General features: G+C 36.2%; 7 protein-coding genes and 1 long non-coding RNA gene across 14 annotated transcripts; 5 read left to right on the top strand and 3 right to left on the bottom strand.

Annotated features, from left to right (window-relative positions):
- Nucleotides 1-301: 301 nt before the first annotated feature.
- Nucleotides 302-2,198, bottom strand: LOC104713515 (putative LRR receptor-like serine/threonine-protein kinase At1g05700). Of its 6 annotated transcripts, none has more exons than XM_087463882.1 (6): nucleotides 1,917-2,130; nucleotides 1,342-1,380; nucleotides 1,224-1,259; nucleotides 1,017-1,102; nucleotides 887-925; nucleotides 302-773 (listed from the first exon to the last, which is right to left on the bottom strand). In XM_087463882.1, the coding sequence occupies exons 1-5, from the start codon at nucleotides 1,964-1,966 to the stop codon at nucleotides 888-890; spliced, it is 249 nt and encodes an 82-aa protein (XP_087320008.1). In that variant the 5' UTR covers nucleotides 1,967-2,130; the 3' UTR covers nucleotides 302-773; nucleotide 887. The 6 variants fall into 6 exon arrangements, 5 of the variants coding, with proteins under 5 accessions (XP_087320008.1, XP_087320009.1, XP_010428957.1 ...); XM_087463883.1 differs by having other exon boundaries at nucleotides 1,224-1,250; XM_010430655.3 differs by having other exon boundaries at nucleotides 887-1,102.
- Nucleotides 2,199-2,505: 307 nt separating this feature from the next.
- LOC104713514 (glutathione S-transferase U22-like) lies at nucleotides 2,506-3,439 on the top strand. Its single transcript, XM_010430654.3, has 2 exons — nucleotides 2,506-2,867; nucleotides 2,961-3,439. The coding sequence occupies exons 1-2, from the start codon at nucleotides 2,553-2,555 to the stop codon at nucleotides 3,300-3,302; spliced, it is 657 nt and encodes a 218-aa protein (XP_010428956.2). The 5' UTR covers nucleotides 2,506-2,552; the 3' UTR covers nucleotides 3,303-3,439.
- A 355-nt stretch (nucleotides 3,440-3,794) lies between these two features.
- Nucleotides 3,795-4,974, top strand: LOC104713513 (glutathione S-transferase U23). Its single transcript, XM_010430653.3, has 2 exons — nucleotides 3,795-4,257; nucleotides 4,378-4,974. Exons 1-2 carry the CDS (start codon nucleotides 3,943-3,945, stop codon nucleotides 4,723-4,725), a joined length of 663 nt encoding a protein of 220 aa, XP_010428955.2. The 5' UTR covers nucleotides 3,795-3,942; the 3' UTR covers nucleotides 4,726-4,974.
- Nucleotides 4,975-8,229: 3,255 nt separating this feature from the next.
- On the top strand, nucleotides 8,230-9,758 carry LOC104713512 (VQ motif-containing protein 9). The gene has a single exon (XM_010430652.3). It carries the CDS (start codon nucleotides 8,539-8,541, stop codon nucleotides 9,490-9,492), a length of 954 nt encoding a protein of 317 aa, XP_010428954.1. The 5' UTR covers nucleotides 8,230-8,538; the 3' UTR covers nucleotides 9,493-9,758.
- Nucleotides 9,759-10,162: 404 nt separating this feature from the next.
- On the bottom strand, nucleotides 10,163-12,242 carry LOC104713511 (14-3-3-like protein GF14 omega). The gene is made up of 4 exons (XM_010430651.3): nucleotides 11,213-12,242; nucleotides 10,901-11,023; nucleotides 10,617-10,733; nucleotides 10,163-10,514 (listed from the first exon to the last, which is right to left on the bottom strand). Exons 1-4 carry the CDS (start codon nucleotides 11,690-11,692, stop codon nucleotides 10,452-10,454), a joined length of 783 nt encoding a protein of 260 aa, XP_010428953.1. The 5' UTR covers nucleotides 11,693-12,242; the 3' UTR covers nucleotides 10,163-10,451.
- Nucleotides 12,243-14,018: 1,776 nt separating this feature from the next.
- Nucleotides 14,019-15,462, top strand: LOC147939237 (uncharacterized). Its single transcript, XR_015565081.1, has 3 exons — nucleotides 14,019-14,155; nucleotides 14,483-14,657; nucleotides 14,964-15,462. It is a non-coding gene; the product is annotated as an uncharacterized LOC147939237 (long non-coding RNA).
- A 1,046-nt stretch (nucleotides 15,463-16,508) lies between these two features.
- LOC104713509 (serine/threonine-protein kinase SRK2C) lies at nucleotides 16,509-18,611 on the top strand. Of its 2 annotated transcripts, none has more exons than XM_010430648.3 (5): nucleotides 16,509-17,090; nucleotides 17,209-17,385; nucleotides 17,473-17,526; nucleotides 17,616-18,005; nucleotides 18,085-18,611. In XM_010430648.3, the coding sequence occupies exons 1-5, from the start codon at nucleotides 16,971-16,973 to the stop codon at nucleotides 18,118-18,120; spliced, it is 777 nt and encodes a 258-aa protein (XP_010428950.2). In that variant the 5' UTR covers nucleotides 16,509-16,970; the 3' UTR covers nucleotides 18,121-18,611. The 2 variants fall into 2 exon arrangements, with proteins under 2 accessions (XP_010428950.2, XP_087320006.1); XM_087463880.1 differs by having other exon boundaries at nucleotides 16,528-17,090; nucleotides 18,130-18,611.
- Nucleotides 18,601-23,429, bottom strand: LOC104713510 (lysine-specific demethylase JMJ21). The gene is made up of 16 exons (XM_010430649.3): nucleotides 22,967-23,429; nucleotides 22,771-22,881; nucleotides 22,589-22,641; nucleotides 22,352-22,494; nucleotides 22,014-22,211; nucleotides 21,687-21,886; nucleotides 21,441-21,540; nucleotides 20,781-21,359; nucleotides 20,580-20,702; nucleotides 20,396-20,476; nucleotides 19,985-20,316; nucleotides 19,675-19,893; nucleotides 19,497-19,584; nucleotides 19,250-19,409; nucleotides 18,964-19,147; nucleotides 18,601-18,869 (listed from the first exon to the last, which is right to left on the bottom strand). Exons 1-16 carry the CDS (start codon nucleotides 23,098-23,100, stop codon nucleotides 18,743-18,745), a joined length of 2,832 nt encoding a protein of 943 aa, XP_010428951.2. The 5' UTR covers nucleotides 23,101-23,429; the 3' UTR covers nucleotides 18,601-18,742.
- Between the last annotated feature and the right edge of the window lie 903 nt (nucleotides 23,430-24,332).

Here is a 24,332-nt window from a genome sequence, read left to right as displayed (position 1 = left end):
TGTACGATAGTATCACCAACCATTGTATCATATAATCATAATCTGAATCTGAACTTAAATTCAATAGTGTAAACGAAAAAAAAAATATAGGATAAGTTTATATATGGTGTCTGACAATATATGTTTTTAAGTTGGAAAGTTGTAGGGATTGTGGAATTGATTAAGCATAAGCAAAAGATTACTGTCGTGTATTTTTTTTTATTATAACATAAAAACAATACAACAGATAAGAATGATGATGTAAGCAGTGGCCTAAGAGCAAGATTATCGGTGAGTTTTAATTTTTAGTCTCTTATGTACTGTTGTAATTTTTAATGAATATATTCTGTACTGTTTATAAAATAAGAACCCTTGAGATTATAATTAAAATCATCCTCTCCATTGGTAGGATATAATTTTGAGTCTCTTATTTTTAAAATCTAGTTTTTTGAATCTAATCTCATTCAACTTCATCAGTTATGAATGAACAAACAACCAAAACAACATTGAGCTTTGATCCAACAAAGACAATTCATACATTTCATATTAAGGTGAATTACCTCAGTCTCAGCGAAATGCATATAAACAAAGTACCTCACATTTGGATCACTGTTTTCCAAAGTCATTTTGATGGGTCTTGTTGTGTTTGTTGGAGTCATCGCTGTACTCATCACCAAACTCGAAAGATTGTAACTATTTTTGACTGATATCACTGGAAGTGAGGTATTGATCTCTCTCTACAATAGCCAAAGTTGCGAGGTATCCAGATTCTGTCGTACACATCATCATCATATCTGATTCACACCAAAAAAAGTCTTATTATGTCAAAGTTTTAACCCATTCAGAAACAGAGCAATTAAGAAAGCATGAGACAGAGCACAAAACAGAGTACGAAACAGAGGATTACCTTACAGGTGAATCCATGAGGGTGGCAAAGTCCCAGCGCCTGGAGAAGAACAAAGCACCGTTTGGAGATTCATACGTCGTGTTGTCGTTTCCGAGAAACCTAAGCTCTAAAGTCGAGATAAATGGAGTACCTTTGCCTTTGTTTCCCAAACAAACAAATATTTTTTCAGCTTGACTCAAGTAAACGACTTCTTTGGATACAACGACTGATCCATTGCTGAGCAAGACAGTTTCCCAAATATTACCACCAAGAAACAGATCAAACTCTTCTCATGCTCACCAAAAAGAACTTAACCAGGCTCATGACAGATCTAATTCAGTGGATTTCTCCAAGTTACCTAATTGACTTGTCGATATGCATTTGGCTGGAGAGCCTTGTTTTTAGAGATTACGCTTAAAAACATAAGTGTTGCACAATGAAAAAGACAACTCCATAAATTAGAAACCATGACTAACCTACAGAGCATGATTCCGCTGTTGAGAAGGATCACCTCCCTAGAAACAACAGCTGAGATATATTAGATTGAGGAAGAACCAAATAGAATAAAAGAGAGAATGACTTCTATTTCATTAGACCTTCTCCAACGGTGCTCCTTCCCCAACAACGAAGTTGAGGCAACATGTCAGATATTTATATAGAGGAATCAAAGAAAAGGAACAGAGGATTTGGGTGAAATGCAAAACACACAACAAGCTAAACGCAAGAAGTAAGCAATACTACAATCAAAATCAAAATCAATACCACAATCAAAATCAAAATCCTTTCTTTCATATTCAGAACCACATTTCAAACCAAGAAAGAGAGTGACCTATCATCATCAATTGATTCATCACCATTCAATAATCAGGTTATTCGATGAAATCTAGCTTAATTAAGGGAAAGAAAGACATGCATGATCATAAATCACTTGAATTGATTCCAACCAAAATCATCAGATCGTGTATTATTCTGCCACAACAACGTAACTATTGGATGGCAGGCATGAAAAGATTGTGACTTTAACTAAAAGAGGAATATAATGGAATCGAACCTGTGAAAGGAGGCACGGTGAGAGTACACCGGGCAAGTCGACACGGACATAGACCTTGTCGTTCTCCAAACCTTCACTTCAACGAAACCCTTTGGACCCGCTTTCTGGAACTCATCTCCATATCCTTCGATTCCAAACCCTACCTCATGACAGATCCAAATTCCTTTGTCGTTTCAGCATATCGCCAGAGAAAGAGAGAGAGGAAAAGAAATCTGAATTTAGAGGATTTTTTTCTTTTCTTTTGTATTATTATGTTCGGCCAACCGCAAAACGACACGTAACGGTCTCTTAGAACAAAATCGGTATACTATATAAGAGGCTCCCTTAACTTTTTTCTTTTCTTCTGAATTATTTTTTTGCTTCAAAACACTAAAAACTCCTTTAAGAGTCTACCGATAAACATGCCCTAAGCATTTTTTAAACTCCATTTAAAAAACATATCTAATTCAGCAACATTAAGTTGACTAGTTTAACAACGTTCACACCTTGCTTGCTACGTGTCTTAACCTTTAAGATTCAATTAAATTTTCTCATTTTTTATTCACAGTCAAATAATATATACATCAGCAGCGCATACAAAAACTCCTTATATAATTCCCACTATTTTCATAAGAATTAGCCATTAGAGTAACAATAATGGCGGATGAAGTGATCCTTCTTGATTACTGGCCGAGTCCATTCGGAGCAAGAGCAAGAATCGCGCTAAGAGAGAAAGGAGTTGAGTTTGAGACCAGAGAAGAGAATCTGAGAGACAAGAGCCCTTTGCTTCTTCAGATGAATCCGATTCACAAGAAGATTCCGGTTCTCATCCACAATGGTAAACCGGTTTGTGAATCCATGAACGTAGTCCAGTACATCGACGAGGTCTGGTCCGACAGAAACCCTATCCTGCCTTCCGATCCTTACCAGAGAGCTCAAGCCAGGTTTTGGGTCGATTTCGTTGACACCAAGGTACCATATCCAAAATCTCTGTTTTTAGGGTTTTGTTTACGTAGACTTGTAAATTGAGAATGTTTTGGATTTTGATCTTTTAAATGGAAGCAGTTGTTCGAGCCAGCGGATAAGCTCTGGCAAACGAAAGGCGAGGAGCAAGAGACAGCAAAGAAAGACTATATCGAAGCACTCAAGATTCTTGAATCTGAGCTTGGAGACAAACCTTACTTTGGTGGAGATACCTTTGGGTTCCTTGACATTGCCATGACTGGATATTACAGCTGGTTCGAAGCATCAGAGAAATTAGGTAACTTCAGCATCGAACCAGAGTGTCCCATACTGATGGCTTCTGCCAAGAGGTGTTTGCAGAGAGAAAGCGTGGTTAAGTCTCTCCATGATTCTGAGAAGATCCTTGAGCTCGCCTATCAGCTTAGGAAGATATATTGTGTCTAATAATAGTCTTATTGATTCCACCATCTCACGTTTCTATGTTCTCTGCCTTTTTTTTTTTTAAGTTTATTGTTTGAGTTCTGTGAATATTGTCCCCCTTCGTTTTTATTTCACCAAATAAGATCTGTTTCTTGTCACAAGAAGATGGTTCCTCGATTTAAATAGGACTGAAGTGTTTTGCCTTGGCTTATAAAAAAATCTTAAGGCAATTTTATAATTGTAGCACTTGTTATAAAAGTGAAAAAAAAAGGTTTCAGAACATATGAAAGAGTGAAAATGAAAATTAACCAAGTCACTCACTATAAATAATTAAATATGATATTCAAATCATTCAACCTCTTTTGTGACATACAGATACGAATATCTCTTAAAAAAAAAAAAAATCCTAAATACATAATACAAACTAATTACATTAACCCTAGTTTTGCTTTTGATCACAATTTGGTTAAACAGTTGTTCATTTTATTATGGCTATAATAAGAGCATATTACCTTTATGCCAAAGCAGGTCCACTTACTCTCTTTATCTTTCGTAAAAAAGTTTGATTGAAGTGGACATTTAGATTCGAAACCTTTCTTTATCTTCTTGGCTCTATAATTACCACTCTCTCTGTTCTTCACTCAGCCTCACCGACAACTTAAAAATGGCAGAAGAGATTATCCTATTGGATTACTGGGCAAGCATGTTCGGTATGAGGACGAGGATTGCTTTGTGTGAGAAAGGAGTGAAATATGAGTATAGAGAAGAAGACCTGAGTAACAAAAGCCCTTTACTTCTTGAGATGAACCCTATTCACAAGAAGATTCCGGTTCTGATCCATAAAGGTAAACCGATCTGCGAATCCGTAATCCAGGTTCAGTACATCGACGAGCTTTGGCCCGACACAAACCCTATTCTTCCTTCGGATCCTTACCAGAGAGCTCAAGCTAGGTTTTGGGTAGATTTCATTGACAAGAAGGTTACAATTTATTCTCTTTTATGTATGTTTTTGAGTTCTTTGCCTTACGATCCGTTAAATATTTAAGTAAGTAACGGATGATGTGTTGCTAAATGTTGTTTTGCACAAAATTGGGATCAGACGTACGGACCATGCAAGGCTTTATGGTCAGAAACAGGGGAGAAACAAGAGGCAGCGAAGATGGAGTTCATCGAAGTACTCACGACCCTTGATCTAGAGCTTGGAGACAAATCTTTCTTTGGAGGAAACGGATTTGGACTTGTGGACATTGCCTTTATCGGATTCTACAGTTGGTTCCGTACGTACGAGGAGGTAGCGAATCTCAGCATCGTAGCAAAGTTTCCTAAGCTAATCTCGTGGGCACAGAGGTGTTTGAAGAGAGAGAGTGTGGCTAAGGCCTTGCCTGATTCAGATAAGGTTCTCAAGTCTGTCTCTGATCATCGGAAGATTGTTTTAGGACTCGACTAGATTCCCCTGTTCTGCTGCTGTGCTCTGTTTTTGTCATGATGTGGTGTGTGGGATTGATTTGCTCTGTTTTCCCCCTGTTCTGCTTTGCTCTAATTTACATGTTTTTCAATAAGTCGAGCATAGCTCGATGTACGTTTGTGTTGGGTGGGATTTTAGTGAAGCTATGATCTATTTTATTATGGTTAGAACTTACAACTTCTCTACTTTTTCAATAACAAGCAGCAACGGTTGCTTAATTTGATCGACAAAGCCTTTTTTGGATAGTATTTTATTTATTTATAATCTTTTTTCGAGTACACACAGAAAACAAATCAAATGGTAAACATAAAACATTGTATTAAAAAAAATTCTTAAAAGAATTTTAAGTTGTAAAAAGTCTTTTGATGTAATAGTTCACAAAATACGTAGTGCTTTTACACTATCTATATGGAGTTCGATTTTTCGAAATTTAATTTATTATAAAGATCAATAAAGATAGTGAAGATATCTGTCGTAATATAATCTCGTTCGTTGTTGTCTCGTATTTTAAAGTAAAATTGTTCACTCCTGAGTCCTGACTGTAAACATGGTATATTATATAGTATCACAGTTGCGAAATTGTCAAATATGTTGGCCGTTGCTTTATGTAATACATAAGTTATATTTTGTTGTGTGAGATATATATTATTATTTGTAATAGCATAAAATCAAATGAGTTCTCTTATAAAGATGTAACATATCTTTATAAAAAAAATGATGATGAAATAATATATGATACTATATAAATTCATGGATTAAAAAAAGAACCCAAAATCAGTCTTCTTTAAAATCATTTGATATTGCATGCAAATATGCAATGTAGACTATGTACTTATGTAGTACAGTTGGGTGTGGTGTATAACGTGGAGTTTTTAGGTAGTCTTTTTTTGGTTCAATATTGAGGGCTCGGACGCAACTCATAGTCCAAACTAAAAGTAAGATGTGAGAGCCGTTCGTTTGGGGAAAACTTTCTGGCCCAAACGGGTGAGTCTTGTCGACCATCACAATCCGCAAGAAAGAAAGAAAAAAAACCACTATTAAATTCATTAACTTTCGTCACTTCTCTATTAATGTTAAAGTTTAAATGAAACCAAACCCCAAAAAAAAAAAAAAAAAAGACTCAAAACACTCTTCGTTGGAATAATAAACAAACAAAAAAATCGTTGTGGCTAACGTTATTGTCAAAATTTGAAAATTGTAAATGTCAAACTCAAACAGAGAGTACGTACAAAAGAAAAAAAAAAAAATAAGAGCCACGGCACCAACGACGAGAGTACGTTTAACATGGGGACTTGTACTATGGATTCTTTTATTATACTACTAAATGAACCCCCACATTATGTGTTTACCTTTATCCAATAACCTTTTTTTGTTTGTTGTACAATGTATAGAGCGTTAATGCACAAAAGCTTAATATTCAACGTATAGAACAAACAAAATGTTAAATTTCTTACTTTATACGAGTCCACTTTATAGCATCCAAGAATAGTTTCGAATAAGATTGGACATTATTAGGAAGAAGAAAAATCAAATTCACATGGATTGTAGAAAATTACAATGTATGGATGATCATAGATTCCAAATCTTATAGTACTATTTATTATATAAGTTACGAATTTCTTCTTAACCGTTTTACTTTTCTGATAAGTATCATAAGCACATTCGACTTTTTTTTTTTGCCGTCAATTGTTGGGTAAAATGAAACAATCAGAACTTTATCTTTTGTTAATAACCCCATAAAATCTACTGACAAAGTTTATTCTAAAGTTAAAGATGTTGTAACCATATATATATATATATTCTTATAACTGCAAAAATAATCAACGAGGTTGATCGAGTCAAAATAATTTTATACACAATTTATCAGCTATGTATCTACAGTATATATAAAACAAAAATTGTAGAAGATGAATATGGAGTTGTACCGAACCCTCGGAAATATAACAACCCCCCCGCATAGTATTTATTTACTTGAAATAGGTACTGTATTTATTATTTTAGTCACAGAAAACTTAGAAAAACATACTGTTACGAGATAACGTTTCTGATTATAATACTAATTTAAAACCAATTTATTGGAATGATACGTTTCAGTGTAAATGCTGCTTTACCAATGCAAGAATATTTCAAAACATTATTTTTATTTTTTAACGAGAAAAAAATATAAAAGAAGAAGAGAATAATTCAAACATTCCTGCACCCAGATAAAGACATTGTGGCCAAAACCCATTCATATCAATTACATGTTGATCACTACTACTAATTAGACATCAACAGTAAAATACTAGTACTAATGAGACATTAACAGTGTAATAAGTAAATAACTAATACTAATAAGTGATAATTTTTGAGGAAAATTAAAAAAAAATGGTTAAAGGCTTAAGAGTCACGTGATAGCTGTCTGTCTCGTGTAATTCACACAACCGTTGGATAAGTCGTTTGCTGACTCGGATCGAAGGTTTCGGTGGAGTGCGAAGTATGTGATAATTACCAATTGGATTAAAAGGCTGTACGAATGTCGTTTTCGGTAAATACTTTTAGGGCTTTTGACCAAAATGGGCGTTGAATAACCCGACCCGTTAACCCAAACGTATATATATTTTTATAATACTACTATAAAGGATTAGTTAATTATTGAGGTTATTATTATTTGTATAGCATATTTGACGTTAGACCGATTTTGTTTTTGGGTATAAAAAGAATTACAGAGGTTTGTTTGTGTGTTTTCAGGAATAAAATAAATTTACAGTTTTTTTTTTTGTATATTATTTGCTTTATTTAAGACTTTGAATTTTATTTTATACACTATATATACTTTAAATAATTCGAAAGAACATAGTTTACATAAAAATTGTTGTACATACATTTTTCTTGCCAATTTAACTGTTTTTATGTATGCACATTTGTTAAATTAAAATATATCTATCTCAATCTCCTTGACTAACTAAAAATGATATATTTATTTTAAAATGACTATGTTTATCATCATTTTCATAGATTGAAGAAAACAATTTTTACAAATTGGGTTTTTTTTTTTTTATTGAAACAATGAACAATGAAAACACTAAGCAGAAGAATCTGTATATATTCTCCTGTTCTATATTAAGAGTATTTGCAAGCCATTAGATTAGATTAACACAACAACCCTTTTGTTTTTAGATGTGGATAATATTTCCCATGTACAACTAACTACAAGTATAACATAAATTACAACAACTCACAACATCTAATTTTCTTCAATAAAAACAGTTACAATTTCCCTTCACATTGGCTCGTTTGAGCTAATCTTTTGTTAACAAAAAAAAAAAAAACAGTTACAACCGAACTAAATGCAGTAAACGATAAAAGGATTATACAATTACAATTTGGGGTCACGAATAGAATATTATTAAAGGTACATGTTCATATACATATAACACGCATTAAATTTTTTTAATAATCAGCATCGATTATATAGGCTATGTAGAAGAGAGAATACATAGATAAAAACAATAGAGACAAATTATTTCATTTTTATCTTATTCTAGAAAATTCCAATTAAAGCTTAACTTATTATTATTTGAGCCTTTGGAGTCGTATAGTTATTACAAAACAGCTCTAGTTCTCCCTAATAAAACTTTTTTCAAAACAAATATAAATATCTTTAATATACAGTATTAGTGAAAAAAAAAAAAAAAAAAAGCCATTTTCATCACCATCGTCTTCTCCATTATCTCTCTCTACCAAATCTGGCAGAGCAAAATAACCAAAAAAAAAAAACAAAATCGAAGGAAGAAATCTTAAAAGGTTTTTTGAATGGATAAGAGCTGTAACTCTTCCGGCGATTCCTCCGCCGTATCCGCCTCCACTACGAGTAGTACCGGTAACAACAGTACGAACAGAGATCATTACCTGAGACAACTCAATAAGCTTTCTCATAAGATATCAAAACCGACAACAAACTCATCCTCCTCCGCACCCGCCGTGAATCGTGAAATTGATCATCAACCTCCTCCACCGCTTCCTCCTCCGCCGCCGATTAATCAAGGGAATCTCCACCAGCACCAGCCTCCTGTTTACAATATCAACAAGAACGATTTCAGAGATGTTGTTCAGAAACTCACAGGCTCACCTGCACATGAACGGATCTCTGCTCCGCCGCAACAACCCATTCATCACCCTAAGCCTCACCAGAGTTCCCGTCTTCACAGGATCCGTCCTCCTCCTCTCGCTCAAGTTATCAATCGTCCTCCTGGTTCGCTTAACGACGCTCTTATCCCTCTTCACATGAATCAAAACTGGACCGGCGGTGGGTTTAACCTTCGACCGACGGCGCCGCTTTCTCCTCTCCCGCCTCTTCCTCCCGTTCACGCGGCGGCGGAATCTCCTGTCTCTTCGTACATGCGTTACCTTCAGAACTCCATGTTCGCCATCGATTCCAATCGGAAAGACTTCTCTGGGTTATCTCCGTTAGCTCCTTTGGTCTCACCTCGTTGGTACCAACAACAACAGCAGGAAAACGCTCCGCCGTCTCAAAACAGTCTCCCGCCACCACGTGCTCCTCCTCCTTCCGCCGCTTCTGGAACAGTCTCACAGACGGCGCCGACATCGATTCCTGCGCCTCCACCGTTCGGGTGTTTGAATTCGCCTAAATCTCCATACGGATTACTCTCACCGAGCGTACTTCTATCGCCGACGTCAGGTCAATTAGGGTTCCCGGTGTCTCCGACGACGGTGCCGCTTCCTAGTCCTAAATACAAAGGTCGCTGATCAGAAAAACGTCGGAAACTCTCTTGTCGGTCAACTTGACAAACGTCGTCGTTTTGACCGTCACGACAAAATTCCCTTTGTTCTTTTTGTACATCATTAGTGGAGTGGTGAATCATTTGTTATTTCTTTTTAAAAATTAACTCCAAATTACTTTAAATCTGTTTTTTTTTTTTTTTTTAACTTTCTTTTGTTCCATGTTTGTTCATGTTGGAAACAAAGAGTAGGAAAAAGAAAGGTAATACACATTTGCAACTCGATATTGAAAATTCTCTTATAAGTTTGCCATTATCATGATCAAAATTGCATACACTTGTTTCTTTCTTCATTGTCTACTCATATTTTAATAGCTTTTTGGTTGATTTGCTCATCGGTAACGCCATTGGATAGCTATACCGATCACTGAACTGTTCCTTTCGTTGAATTTTTTTTTTTTTTGGCTAATGCTTTCATCTTCAGTTGAAACTTCAAACTCTGACTAGATCATTAATTTTTTAACCTGTATTATATAAGTCTATACTTAAATAGTTCTTTTGAAAGGTATTCTTTAAGATAATCAAATTGATGATTGATCTTCAGACCAGGTAAAGTAATTGGCTTTTATACAGTCCAATGAACTAGTCTGCTTTTAAGAATGACAACAATCTACGCCACAAGATAAGAGACAAGAGACTGACTTCATGATCTTCAAATTGATGAGAAAACAAAGAAAAAGGTTTCAATTGCATACACATTGAAAACGATAACAACCAAAAATAAAAAGAGAAAGAAAATCAAAGCAAAAGAGATAAATAAGATGATTGATGGGTTCGGACTTGCCACAAATATGATGAACGAATTAGCTTTCGATGATAAGCGAAATGGCAAGAGCGACCTTTTAGATGATTAAGAAAAAAAACATATAGACGAGAAAAGAAGAAATTCCAAACCCTAGAAAACTAGCAGTTTCAGACTCCAAAAGATCACTGCTGTTCCTCGGTCGGTTTTGGTGCTGCAGCTTCCTTGATCTCATCCGCAGCATCATCCTAATATGATCATCCCCCCCCCAATTACAGAATTTACTTAGTCAATGAAATACGGAATCATCCATTTACTTAAACTGAATGAAATACGGAACCAAGACAAACCTGCATATCGGAAGTCCAGAGAGTAAGGTTGTCACGAAGAAGCTGCATGATTAAGGTACTGTCTTTGTATGATTCTTCACCAAGAGTGTCCAACTCCGCAATCGCTTCATCAAAGGCCTTGATATAATAAATAACATTACAACAACAAAACCCAGTCACATTCATCTCCTTGAGATAAACAAAAACAAATGATATGGATCCATGAGGTCAACTATTATGGCAATTCCCAAATTCCACATTAGAAAAAAAAAAAATTGAAAGATGAGTAGTGGATTCAATAATACCTGTTTGGCGAGGTTGCAAGCACGATCAGGAGAATTGAGGATCTCGTAATAGAACACAGAGAAGTTCAATGCAAGACCAAGACGAATTGGGTGAGTTGGTGCAAGCTCTGCATTGGCAATATCCTGCATATAGAGAGTATATATATCACATTATAATAAGATCAAAACCCAATTACAATCTCAAGATCTTATTCTCTAAACCTAATCCCTAAAATCAGAGTAATCTAATGAATCAACATCAACAGATCAGAGGCACAATTCAATTAAACCACTACTAGATCTGAGATTGTGCAGAGAGAAAGAAACAAAAACCTGAGCAGATTTGTAAGCGGAGAGAGTATGTTCAGCGGCGTCTTTCCTCTCTTCAGAAGTCTTGAACTCAGCCAAGTACCTGTGGTAATCGCCCTTCATCTTAAGGTAAAAGACCTTGGAATCGCCAGAAGCAGCGGCAGGGATGAGCCTAGAGTCAAGCAACTTGAGGATACCGTCGCAGATCCCGGTAAGCTCCGTCTCGATCTTAGACCTGTAATCACGGATCGCAGAGACGTGGTCTTCGTTACCGCGGCTCTCTTCCTTCTGCTCGATCGACGAGATGATACGCCACGAGGCACGGCGAGCACCGATCACGTTCTTGTAAGCGACGGAGAGAAGATTACGCTCTTCGACGGTTAGTTCATCGCCGTCGACGGCGGCGGAGACTTTCTCCATGAACTCTACCATCTCTTCGTACCTCTCCGCTTGTTCAGCGAGCTTGGCCATGTATACGAACTCTTCACGCGCAGAAACCGCCATTGTTTGTTTGTTGTTTCTTGAGAGATCTGAGATCTGAGGGGACGGTTGTGGATTTGAGGATCGGTGTGTTGTTGTAGGTCAAGAGCGAGAAAGAGAGAGAGAGAGAGAGAGAGAGAGAGGACGATGAGAATGAATTGGGTGTGGTGTGTTTAATGAGGAGGGGGGAAAAAAGTGATTTAATGCGTTTTAGAGGAAACGAGTGAAACTTGGAACCAAGATTTAATCTGGGCCGTTGGATTCGTTTCTTCTATTATTTGTGTGGCCGGTCCTCTGCTTTTTAAAGGCAACTTTATTTTGTTTGAAGCCCACCTCCCTTTTTTTTTTTAATCTCAAATTAAGAAAAACTTAAAAATACTTTTATGAAAAAAAAAAAAATGGTAAATGTAATGTGATTGTTATGGAAATGTTGGGGTAATTAATTAATAAAATTAATGGTAATGTAAAATTGCTACTATTAGTAGTATATGCATTTCTAAATGGGTCTACTAAGAGTTAAAATAAATAAAGGCTAGTTCTTTTTTTGGTGTGATTTAAAGGCTAGTTTTTGTTGAGTTGTAAACTAGTAGTATATTGTTAATTATCTCTACCAATTAGAAAAAAAAAAAAGAAAAAAATCCAAGTATAATTAAGATTTGGATACAAATAATGGAAGCAAGTTGGGGTTAACAAAAATGGAGATAGTTCACAGCTAAGAGGGGGACACATGTGTTGTGAGCATGTCAGGGGATCCAAAGGACTCTCTCTCTTTCTTCTTCACATTTTTTCGTGGCGCTCCTCTCTAAAACGTTACGTTTTCTTCTTTTTTTTTTTTTTTTTTTTTTTTGTTGTATACGTTACTGAAATATTAATATGAATCGAATCATTTAATGGACGGAAGTCAATCGTATTTGGATACCTCTTCGAAATTATTTATTTGTTTATCAGTTACGCTTTACACGAAAGTCTTTTTTAGAGATTTGTTTTAACAGTTTTTGTTTATTAGTCTAGTGCTTATCCTTATCCATGCATGATTATGTTTTTTTTTTTCTTTCATATTCATATCTAGTTTACTTCTTCGTAAAGGTTGTTTTATTTTCCTTGATGATGATTTATATTCAATACAATAAACTAAAGTCAGGTCACTCTCTCTTTCTAGCATAAAATGTTAAATTATACAATGAAAATACGTTAAGACAGTTCGAGATTTATGGCTTGTCCAGCTACATATATGGTGATAAGATAAGAAGGTGATAGAGAATGAGGCAAGCGCAAAAGGCTACTTCGCAAAAGATATCACAAGTTTATCAAAAGAGAGCTAGAGAGTCGGATCAGTTAAACGACTATTTGATCCGACGACGTGTGAGGGGGAAAGGGACAACAAGAATAGTTGAGTAAGTATCGATGCTAAGTGGTTTAAACCATCGAAATATCCATTCCCTAATTTAAAATGTCCTTCTTGCACGTTCTCTACATAAAACTAAGGGGGTTTAGAAGCCAGACTCTTGGTAGATGATGAACATTTGATCTTCTTCCGGTGTTTTGGTAAGGATCGGGAGACATGACATTAATTTGTGCCTCTCTATATATAGTTCAACCTCTCAATGACATGCCGTTTTCTAAGTATTTAAGGACCAATGGTGACTCCCACAATGCATGTCGTTCGAGATCCGCGTAAGGTTTTGACATCATGATCCATCTAAAGTTTAATTAGTTGGCATCCCCCTTGTTCTTGGACATATAAAGGGTATATATTGACAAAGATTACATGAGCAGATTCTTAAACCGGATTTCCGAGTGGTCAAGGATATGATCACGCCTAGCAGAGGATCGGAATGGGTGATTGACTATTGTATATTGTTTATATATATGTTTTCCGAACAAACCATAAAACAAAATATATAAGTTGAGAAGAAGATAAATGGATGGAAACTAACAGCAAAATTATGGCAAAATGAAAACTGTGTGCCCCTGATTTATGATTCGTTTAGTTTGATGAATGATCCACCAACCTTAGCCATACAAAAATTCACTTACAGGCCCACAGACCAATGAGAGAAAGTAGGGTCCAAACTTAGAATACTGTCTTTGTAGAAGGCTTTTAATTGAAAAAAATATTAGGCAGAGCAGTGAAGCACTGATCATGGGATATATATTTACAAGTTTCTTATAATAACGTTAGAGCATCGTTACTAGGGTTTCTCTTAGGAATACTCTTGGATTTGAGCCCCAAAATATTAATAAAAACCTATATATCAGTCCATGAAGCTGAGAATCGGTTCTGTCGGAAGCATTCCGAGTAACCCCAAGAGTAACGATATGTGGCGTCTCCTGAGTGGTGGGTTCATAAATATAAAAGAGCATTTTTTCTCATTTCTTTTTCCCTTTCTTCTGTCTCTCTTTTCTCTCTCTCTTCTCTCGTTTCTGAAGACGACGAGAAACGACGATGGCGGACAAACGACGGCGGTGTAACCGTGAGATACGAAAGTTCGTCTTCTCAATTCAGATTTATTGATGGGGTTATTCTGATGTTAGGGTTTCGGATCGTTTTCGATTGATGGGATTATTCTGATGTTAAATTGATTATGAGATTAGTTTGATGTTCAATTGATTATAAGATTAGTTTGATGGCATATTGATTTGGAGATTTTTTTGAAAGATTTATGGTTGTAATCGATTTATTATATTTCGATTTATTGTATTTTTTTTAGATTAGTTTTTTGTTCTTATTAAGAGTAGAATGTTTTTTGTGTTTTGAACTTGAAATATTCATATTCTTTTTTTAAAAAATTATTTCTGTCTGCTTTATTATAGAGAATCTTGGAGCATTGCTCAGATGATGAGGAGACTCATTGTATAATCGATGAAATACTGGAATCTACGTTTGCTCTTGCTCATGATCAGTATGGGAATTATGTCACTCAGGTTTGGTTGGTTAATTTCAGATCCTATGGGAATTATGTGTTCTCTTCCTCGCCTAGAAACAATGGTATTATTCCTGATCTGGAGACCAGAGTTGTCTGAATCTTCTTCTTCCTGTCTGATTTTGTTTGATACTGTCTGATCTAGAGATTATATTAAATTGATACTGTTTCTGAATCTAGAGATGAGATTAGATTCATACTGTTTTCTTTGTCTGATCTGTAGATTAGATTGTTATATATTGTTTCCTTTGTCAGATCGGGAAACTACACTAATACTGTTTCCTTTGTTGTCTGATCTAGACATTATTAGATTGATACTGCTTCTGAGTCTTTTCTTTTTGTCTGATTTCTGAGCGATGTTTTATGTCAAGGTGCTGGATTGGCTATCGCATATGCGCCTTACGCAGCGATTGGAATGGCAATGGCTGCCTCTGGCTTTTTTTTATGTGCATGTTCACGCAACTGTTTGGTGAAGGTATCTTTCTCTAAAACTAAAACTTGAGCAGTCACTATGGAGTATGTGGTAGAGAGTTCTGAACTTTCTGATATGTTTGTTACAAAGAGTGAAGTCTCAGAAGAAAGAACAGAAGGTTAGACAGGAGATTTTCTTTTGGGTTGCGATTTGGACAATGTTCAACTTTAGATGGATATATCTATCTGTCTCAAGGCTTTAGATGATTCTGTTTAGGGATGTTATTAAGGGTGGGAGTTGCAGGTTTTAAGTGTAGTTGCAGGTTTTAACTGTGGGAGTTGCAGATTTTAAGTATGAGAGCTGTGGTTGCAGGTTTTAAGCAGTAAGACAATTAGATGTATTTTTTATTTTGGATTCAAATGACATTGTAACTTGTTACCTTGTTCGGATTATTTTTCAAGTTGACATGGACATTGTGTTTGTAAATACATAGCAACCTTCTTTTGGGTTCTCTAGTAATAGGGTGTTTTTGCTTAAGTTTCTCTTAGAAATTACTTTACTTAATTTAGTATTAATTATATAATTAATTAATATGAGAGTAACTATGGTGGGTTACTCCACTAATGATGGTCTTAGGAACGCTTTCGAGCTCCGTCTGTAAATAATGATATCCCCCAGGCTCCCCTACCAATAATTTTAGTTATCTTATTTTCTTTGACTACTTCTTAATAAACTAGTAAAAAAACCTTTCGTCTTGTTGAGATCGATGAGTCTATCTTGTAATCATGTTGATAAACCATTTTTCTTTGTTTGTCGGCGAAGACAAAAGAGCTTACAATACTGTTATGGTTTTACTTTAGGGTACGGTAATTTTTATACATTTTCAGATACCCAACGATCAAATACTTAAAACTCTTCCAAAATAATAATCATTAAATTAGTTCAAGAACAGAACAATGAACTTTGACACTAGTTACTCTAGACTATCAAAACTACTAAATACAAGTTAACTATGTATAGTACAAGCTTATGATGGACAGATCTAACGAAACAAAAATCTTGGACTTGAGAAACCTCCAATAGTCATCACAAGATTCACAACAAGCTAATGATAAAACTAATTATTATCTCAATTTTTGTCGAACATTGGACAATAATAGTTTTCATCTTATTAATTCATAAGGTCACAAATAAACTGGGATTCTTTAAAAATATACTATATACTATATACATATTCCTTTGTCACTAAGATTCCATAGAAAACCAACCACATGTGTAATAGAAACCCCACGACACGACATTCTTTAAATCTCTCTCGTATTTATAAAAAATAGTATATTTTGTGAAATTGTTGTTATACAAAATTTTATAGTATGAGATATTTAACGAAAACAATAATAATAATACTACTACTAGTTGGCAAAATTCAAAACTCTCACGACATTTTAACACGTGTCAAATTCTGGATCGATACTTGCTCTCTCACAAGTCACAAGTCATAAACACACAAAAAAAACAGAGTCAAAAGCAAGTGACTACTCTGTTCCAAAACGCAAAGCTGGTTCCCAAGAAGATCAAAATCCTGAAATAATGTGCGATATCCATCTTTACGCGCTTTTGTATAATTACATCACTTCCTAAAATTCCGGTGAAATCTTTATTTCCGGGGAGATATATACTTCCAAGAAAAGTTGGTTCCTTTTTCTTGAAGTTATCTCTTCACTTCAATTAATTTTAATTGGTTCTTCTGTCTTGTCTTCTGAACAAGAGAACAGAGGAGCTCTGTCTTGTTTCCCTCTTAGTATTTATTTCCTATTCTCAAACATACATATCTGTGTTTGATTATCAACTTTGTTTTTTTGTTTCTGAAAAAGTTATATTCTGTTTTTACCTAAATTGACTTTTGTGAGAAACAGAGTATATATATAAATAGAAACAGAGCAGCTCTGTTTTTTTTGGTAGAGTTATGGAGAGGTATGAGATAGTGAAGGATATTGGTTCTGGTAATTTCGGAGTAGCAAAGCTTGTTCGTGACAAATTCTCCAAAGAGCTCTTCGCTATTAAGTTCATCGAGAGAGGCCTAAAGGTCGGTCTTTTTTTTTTTAGCTCTCTGAGCTACTACTACTAATTCAAGATTATATTATGTTATGTTAGTTTTTCTCTGAGTTTCTTAAATATGTTTGTTTTGTGATTTGTTTATGAAGATTGATGAACATGTACAAAGAGAAATCATGAACCATAGGTCACTCATCCATCCCAATATAATCAGATTCAAGGAGGTTTTGTTGACGGCAACACATTTGGCGCTAGTAATGGAATACGCCGCCGGAGGAGAACTCTTCGGAAGAATCTGCACCGCCGGAAGATTCAGCGAAGACGAGGTCTTTCTTGTTTTGACAATACTGATTTTGTCGTCATGATCTAAAACAAAACATTAAGTGTGTATGAATGATTGTTTTTTATTTCAGGCAAGGTTCTTCTTTCAGCAGCTCATATCAGGAGTTCATTATTGTCACAGTCTTGTAAGCAACAATATCACATTTTGCTCTCTTTTTGTTGTTAATGGAAAATTTTACAATTAAAAAGTGTTTGGTATGTGGGAAAAATGAAGGAGATATGCCATAGAGATCTAAAGCTAGAGAACACATTACTGGATGGAAGTGAGGCGCCGCGGGTGAAGATATGCGACTTTGGATATTCGAAATCAGGAGTTCTTCATTCGCAGCCAAAGACAACAGTAGGAACACCTGCTTACATTGCACCTGAAGTGCTCTCCAAGAAAGAGTACGACGGCAAAATCGCTGATGTTTGGTCTTGTGGAGTCACTTTGTATGTTATGCTTGTTGGTGCTTACCCTTTTGAAGACCCTTCCAACCCTAAAGATTTTCGTAAAACCATCGCTCGGATTCTCAGAGCTCAGTATTCTGTTCCTGATTACGTCCGTGTTTCAGATGAATGCAGGCATCTTCTCTCTCGCATTTTCGTCGCCAACACTGAAAAGGTATGTGTTATGTTGTGTTCTCTTTCAACTGTGGAGATCTAACCTCAAATCCTCAACTACTTCGATTTGGATGTGACAGAGAATAACAATAGAGGAAATAAAGAATCATCCTTGATTTCTCAAGAATTTGCCGGTGGAGATGTCGGAAGGATCATTGATGATGAATGGTCCATCGACTCAGACAGTGGAAGAGATAGTGTGGATCATTGAGGAAGCTCGGAAACCGATCACTGTAGCTGGTGGACTCACAGGTGCTGGTGGTTCCGGTGGAAGCAGTGGTGGTGCCATTGGATGTAGCAGTATGGATCTTGATGACTTGGACACAGATTTTGAGTACGATATCGATACCGCTGATCTCCTTTCCCCTTTGTGAACTGTTTTATCACCCAAACAAAAGCCAAAGGTTTCATGTTTCTGAAGCTGATACATTGATGATACACACAGACGTGTGAATATAATTGTTCTTTAGAGTTTTGCTTATTGCAAACTTATATCATTTGAGTGTGAAACATTCTATGTGATTCTTTTTATGTTACAACAATGTTATCAACTTATTAGACATTTTTATACATACACGAATCAGGCACGGTAATAGTTTTTAAGTAATCATATATGAGTTGAGTTTTCTATAAAGAGTTCTCTGTCACGGTAAGAACCACATGTTATTATTTTCTGTAATTTGCCAAATACAACAACACAAATTAAGAAGAATTTAAAACGAAAAAAAAAAAACGATATCAGTAGTTGTTAAGTAGATTCCAAACAGTTTGCTCAACTTGCTCCCATGATTCAGCTGTCCGAAGTTCATCCCAAATACTGAACATTGCACCCAACACATTCTCTTCATGTAATATACAGTAACACCTGCAACCAATCACAGTCACAGATCATTCAGCACAAGAAGCCTTCCAAGGCTTTTCTTTAATCATGTTTATAACAGTTACTAGTTACTACTTACATTGTGCGGTAGGAAGGACGCAATACTTTCTTCCTCGTACTGTCTGTTGATTTTGTAGTTACATTCTCCGGTGTCCTACTTCTGATTAATGGAAGCCCGTAACTCTCTAGAAGCTTCTTGAAAAGATCAGTGTCTCCTCTAAAGACATCCAAGTATATTGGTATCAAGTCGTAGATGGGATCTCCTGCAATTTTCTCACTCTTTCAGAAATGAGAAAACAGTCCAAGAATGCCCAAAAGTCTCCAAATTTGGCAATATAGTTTATGAATTTGGGAATAAAATGTACCTATGGATAAATCGCTGAAGTCTAGAATATGACTGGGACGCCATGAATTGTGTTGACCATCAACTGAATCATCTGCGTACGGTTCCATATGAATGTTGTCATCCATGACGTCTGAGTGTATCCAGGTGCAGGGCTTGATTTCGTCTCCACCATTTGTGTCCTGTGATCCCAGAAAAAGGTTATGTTAATTCGATTTTAAGAAGGTCTAGACTCCTGATAAGAAAAAGAGAGAGATAAGAGCAGCAACCTTGAAAACATTGAGTAAGTCTACAAAAAATTCGTCAGGAATGTATTCGTCTATACTGTTCATCAGAGCCCGCGGAATAGGATTTCCCCTGAGAGGTTCAGAACAAATAATGACCACCAGTAAGTTTTTTTTTATAGAGCAAAAGCAAATGGAAGCAGAGTCATTTCAAGAAATGTACCAGTTTTCCAAACGGCCAGTGACGTCTTTCTTCTTTTGGGACAGAGCATCGACAAAAACTTTCCATTCTGCTGGAATGTTCAACTCCCCATGAACAGCATTTACATTCAACAACTCAGGACATGTGACTGGTGGATATGGCAATAGATGAAGGTTGCGTAGTTGTTGTCCCAGAAAGAACGCCAAGTTCTGAGCGTCGTTCCACGTCAGATCATCTCTTCTGCAACAACAGTTTTAAGTTAGAGATCATACACTTGGTTTAAAAAAATGAGTCACACGTAGATAAAAATAAGGAGAAAAAGAGCACTCACAATTGGGCAAATATCTTCCCTTTGCATCTTTTTGTTATAATATACGGCCAAACATGTGAACTCAATGTACCAAAAGAATCGGGTGCTGGTTTCCCCTGGTTTCTATGTTCACGTAGTGTTTTGTTCCAAATACCAAACGGGAATTCGCTGTTCAACATTGATGCGTCAAAATCGAAATTGGAGCTAGAGATTATGTCTGGGATTCTCTTGCCATCCCAAGGGACAACTTTGTAAGATCCTTTTTCGAAGAAAAGAATCCCGCTTGCTAGAACATCAGGAATATGTGTTTTCAAAGGAGAATCAGCCCGGCCAAGAATGTCATAAAACTCAAGCTGCACAAATGAAGACAGAGACTTACAATCATAACAATGCACATGGGGTGCTCAAAATTATTGTATAAATATTACTTGCCTCAGTTCCAAGACCGTACATAGATTGTTCCAGCCCTCCTTCAACAAACAATTTAATGGCATAGTCAGAGAACAGGTAAACCTGACAGAAAAATAAGAGACGTCAGAAGCAGATTGGTGAAATAATTGAGGAATATTGAGGAACATTTTTTGAGAAAGTTTTCTAAGAGAGACAATCAACTCACAGGGTTACTGCCAGTTCCAACTGGAAGCTTTTCTTCTTCGGTAACTGACGGCAGGTTGTAGAAAGTGCATACTTCCTCTAGACATCGCAACCATTTCTCAGCATTTAAAGCAATGCTTGCTCCCTAACACGGCAATCACAGAGTAATGATGGAGAGATACTTATAAAGCTATAAAACTAAATTTTCAAATACTAGGTTTACCTTCCATATTAGTTCTCTCATCTCAGGCTTCAGAACCCAGAGCTTGGATAGCCAGGCTCTCATTTCTCGTTGACCTACAGAGTTTCCCATAGACCAGGGGAAATTGTAATGGTCTCTTTCTTTATCAAGAAACGAGGCAAGGAAATCAATATCATACGAGAATCCATTCTTCCACATATTGTATCTCTTTGATACTCCATTCGCATCCTCTTTGTGTTTTTCAGTGTTTGTCCCTCCATTCATTCGTGTCCTCTTCTCTTTCCTGGTAAGGTCTGAATAGCTCAAAGTATTGTTGTCTTCCTCGTCTGTTTCGTTTTCTGAATCTTCTGAATCTCCATCATCAAGAGCAAGAAGGCCAGCACGACAAACCCCTTTGTGATGGTAACCAGGCGCCATATCCAAACACACGTACCCAAAGTTTTCTTTGTTCACAAAATTCTGGGTAACAGCCACTGTTGGTTCAAGATTAAGGATACAGTGCCACCAACCACTTGGAACATAAATCGTTTCGCCAGCTAGTAGTGTGCATTCAATCGGTTTGTCTTCGTCCGCAAGGAGGGGATAATAGTCTAGCCACCACTGTTTATGGATAGAAAACTTTCAACGGGATACAGTAAAGAACAATCAAAATGAAAATGCTTAAACAGTTCAGCAATATACCTGCAGAGATGAGGGGGTATCGATGCTGACATCACCATCATCTTCATTTACATGAACTGTAACACCTAGAGGCACTTTTCCAGGGGGATACAATGCCCACCTATTTATAACACAATGACATCAAGGCTCAGAATATAGTATCACCCAATTCCAGTGAAGCAATAAAAAGTAATATTGCAGGAAACAAGAACTTAGCGCAGAAAAAGGAAAATAAATTGATGTATATATGTCCTCAAAAGTGTCTACCTTTTCCGGCCACAAAGCAGGGTATTCCAGGCACTGGTAAGAGCTGGATCGACATGCCAAGATGCACCAGACCTCTCCGGACCAACTATAAGCCATCTGTATGGTGGACGACTTTCTTTGTCTAAGATCTCAAACCAATCTTCTTGAAACAAATGAGGCACACTATAGTCTTTCAATAATTCAGGAGCAGCATCTCCGAACTACATGAAATGTTGAACCCTTAAATCCAAGTGCCGAATATTTTCACTAAGAAGTTTGGGTTATGCTACAACTCTATCCCTGATGAGAAGAAAGTTTTGTATAAAGTTACAAAACTGTTTCTCGTACCTTGTCGTCAAAAACGTATAGAGGATCTTCATCCCGCTGGAGTTTCATATATGAGATGTAATCCTTAAACTTCATGGAAATTTTGTTGGGACTCCTCTGAGATATTCTAAACGGGACTTCACCATATTTCTCTACTAGTTGGTCGATTGTCCACGTATTACTGGCTGGCCAAGAATCAGCAAGGCCAGAAAGCAAAACCTAAACCAATAGACAGGAACAACATCACAAAAAAATTCACATATCTGGAAATTTCTAACAGATTAAAATCTCTTTTACTAGCCACAACAAGACATAATAAACCTTGTACTATACACATGAATAAAAAGATTGGAACTTACAGGTTTCTTGGCGTCGTATTCCTTGGAAAACTCATCCAAAGAGATATCTCTCCTACGTTCGACATTGCCATTATCAAACGAGAACCCATCAAGAGATGTATTACACCTATAGAATCGTTTATACAAGTACAACGAATTGAATCCTGCACAAGAGCAGAACCAAAAATGAGATCATCACGTGAGCATATAAACAGAAAAAATCTTGAACGAGTGAAGTATGCATCAAGCGGGAATTACCATCAAAATGCAAAGGTCTCTTGTAAGCGTCATTTTCTGGAGCAACTCCTTCTCTGTAATATCAAAAAAACCAATCAATCAACACTTTTTCACATAAAGCACAACAACTCCAAGGAGAGAGTCTGAAACTGTCAACATTAGCCAAATTGTTTCACTGAACATAAATTCCAAAAAGTACTTACAGATGCAATGTAGTATTTTTCCAAGAACCTTTGTAGTCAAGAGGACCTTTAGCTCTTCTGAGACACAAGCTCATCCATAATGGTTCTTCGTTACACAGAATATACATAACACTACCAAAATCAAACATACACATAAACACCTATTAATCACAATTTCTCATAAACGTCCTGAAATCAAAACGCGAATTGATCTAACCTGCTGACGCAAGCAAGGTGAGCGATGTCTCGGGGATCAAGGTATTCGAGAAGAACACAGATGGTTTCATCTGGGAGGACACTGAGACTACCGAGAGCCTCTGGTCGACGATCTCTCTGTCCCAACGTCGTCATTTGATATACAGCTTCAACCAAATTTCGAATTCTCTCTGAAGATCTGATTCTTTTCTTCCTTCCTCTCTAGTCTCAGACTGCGGTGGGGGGTGATGATTCCGATTCCCGAGTCTCGTCGTCGTCGTGGTGTGGGTCACCGAGTGCGCGTAAAGGCCTTGGCGCACGTTGTACGCGTTTAACGATATCGAACTCACGCTTACGAGTTACGACGTCGTTTCAACGATCGAATCTGATGAGAGAAGAAGAAGGTTCATCGCGTTTAGCTTACGCGAAATTTGTTTTGTAAAGGGATAAAACGCGGAAACGCGTTTTTTTTTAATCTAGAACGTAAAAGAAAAACTCGAGAACCTACATAAATAAAACGATGACGTTCTCTAAGTTGTGGGCCTTGTGGCCTTTTTAGGCAGTAAGTGTCAGGATTCACGATATTGAAAATAAAATGGGCTTTTACGAGAAACGGCCACGTAGGATCCATAATTTGGCAGACCCATAATCGCGTTTCTTAAGAAGAGTAATTAAAAAAAGAGAGAGGATCCTGTAATCATAGTTAGTCAAGGTCTCAAGGATAATATAATATAGGAACCATAATTTGAAATCATTTTCTGAAAATCAAATCCCAACAGTAATTACAAATATCCAAAAAAAAACAATCAAGGAGCTTTTTTTACACAGAGAATGCTAATATTTTAATACACACTTCACCTACTTGGAGATGCTTACCACGTTTCTTTAATATGTGCTATCTGTTAAGTGTTAATTAAATAGATAGAGTCTTCAATTTTTAACTCTTACTTTTTATTCTGGGGTCGTTGATAGATGCTACATTTTCCACAATTAGATAATATTTTATTCGTTAAGGACTCTTTTTTAGGTAAGTGCTTTCAATCTTTTAGGAACAGATTTGCCCATAATTTATTTACATACACCGATCTAAAAACATTGAGAGTAGATCGACGGTGTTGATGAGAGATTGCCATAGTTTTTTTTCATTCTTTTCCATATGCTATATGATTCGCGATCTTTTTATACTTGTCCTTTGCGGTCCACCAACTTATACATTTGTTAATTATATTCATATTGAGAGAGAGAGAGGTATATAAAAGAATTTGATAAGTTAATTTACACATAGAAAACATGAGAATTAACATTTTCGTTTAACGTATGTTATATATATATATATATTATGATTATTATATACGCAAAAATATTTTAAATATTATAACTATCTTTAG

Source organism: Camelina sativa, chromosome 9 (assembly GCF_030686135.1).
Source record: "Camelina sativa cultivar CO46 ecotype springtype chromosome 9, ASM3068613v1".
NCBI classification, from domain to species: Eukaryota; Viridiplantae; Streptophyta; class Magnoliopsida; order Brassicales; family Brassicaceae; genus Camelina; species Camelina sativa.
This window is presented reverse-complemented; position numbering and strand designations above follow the sequence as displayed.

What these genes read in the sequence shown, in the direction of transcription:
- LOC104713514 (XM_010430654.3), top strand. Translation starts at nt 2,553, where the DNA reads ATGGCGGATGAAGTGATCCTTCTTGATTACTGGCCGAGTCCATTCGGA. An exon ending in TCGATTTCGTTGACACCAAG is followed by an intron (nt 2,868 to 2,960) that starts GTACCATATCCA and finishes AAATGGAAGCAG; the next exon opens with TTGTTCGAGCCAGCGGATAA.
- LOC104713513 (XM_010430653.3), top strand. Translation starts at nt 3,943, where the DNA reads ATGGCAGAAGAGATTATCCTATTGGATTACTGGGCAAGCATGTTCGGT. An exon ending in TAGATTTCATTGACAAGAAG is followed by an intron (nt 4,258 to 4,377) that starts GTTACAATTTAT and finishes AATTGGGATCAG; the next exon opens with ACGTACGGACCATGCAAGGC.
- LOC104713509 (XM_087463880.1), top strand. Translation starts at nt 16,971, where the DNA reads ATGGAGAGGTATGAGATAGTGAAGGATATTGGTTCTGGTAATTTCGGA. An exon ending in GAAGATTCAGCGAAGACGAG is followed by an intron (nt 17,386 to 17,472) that starts GTCTTTCTTGTT and finishes TTTTTATTTCAG; the next exon opens with GCAAGGTTCTTCTTTCAGCA. An exon ending in TCGTCGCCAACACTGAAAAG is followed by an intron (nt 18,006 to 18,129) that starts GTATGTGTTATG and finishes TGATTTCTCAAG; the next exon opens with AATTTGCCGGTGGAGATGTC.
- LOC104713515 (XM_010430655.3), bottom strand. Translation starts at nt 1,966, where the DNA reads ATGTCCGTGTCGACTTGCCCGGTGTACTCTCACCGTGCCTCCTTTCAC. An exon ending in CACCGTGCCTCCTTTCACAG is followed by an intron (nt 1,381 to 1,916) that starts GTTCGATTCCAT and finishes TGTTGTTTCTAG; the next exon opens with GGAGGTGATCCTTCTCAACA. An exon ending in CTCATGGATTCACCTGTAAG is followed by an intron (nt 774 to 886) that starts GTAATCCTCTGT and finishes GGTGTGAATCAG; the next exon opens with ATATGATGATGATGTGTACG.
- LOC104713512 (XM_010430652.3), top strand. Translation starts at nt 8,539, where the DNA reads ATGGATAAGAGCTGTAACTCTTCCGGCGATTCCTCCGCCGTATCCGCC.
- LOC104713511 (XM_010430651.3), bottom strand. Translation starts at nt 11,692, where the DNA reads ATGGCGGTTTCTGCGCGTGAAGAGTTCGTATACATGGCCAAGCTCGCT. An exon ending in CTTGCAACCTCGCCAAACAG is followed by an intron (nt 10,734 to 10,900) that starts GTATTATTGAAT and finishes TATTATATCAAG; the next exon opens with GCCTTTGATGAAGCGATTGC. An exon ending in TCTGGACTTCCGATATGCAG is followed by an intron (nt 10,515 to 10,616) that starts GTTTGTCTTGGT and finishes TGATCATATTAG; the next exon opens with GATGATGCTGCGGATGAGAT.
- LOC104713510 (XM_010430649.3), bottom strand. Translation starts at nt 23,100, where the DNA reads ATGACGACGTTGGGACAGAGAGATCGTCGACCAGAGGCTCTCGGTAGT. An exon ending in CACCTTGCTTGCGTCAGCAG is followed by an intron (nt 22,882 to 22,966) that starts GTTAGATCAATT and finishes TGATTTTGGTAG; the next exon opens with TGTTATGTATATTCTGTGTA. An exon ending in GGGAAGATATTTGCCCAATT is followed by an intron (nt 19,894 to 19,984) that starts GTGAGTGCTCTT and finishes CTGTTGTTGCAG; the next exon opens with AAGAGATGATCTGACGTGGA.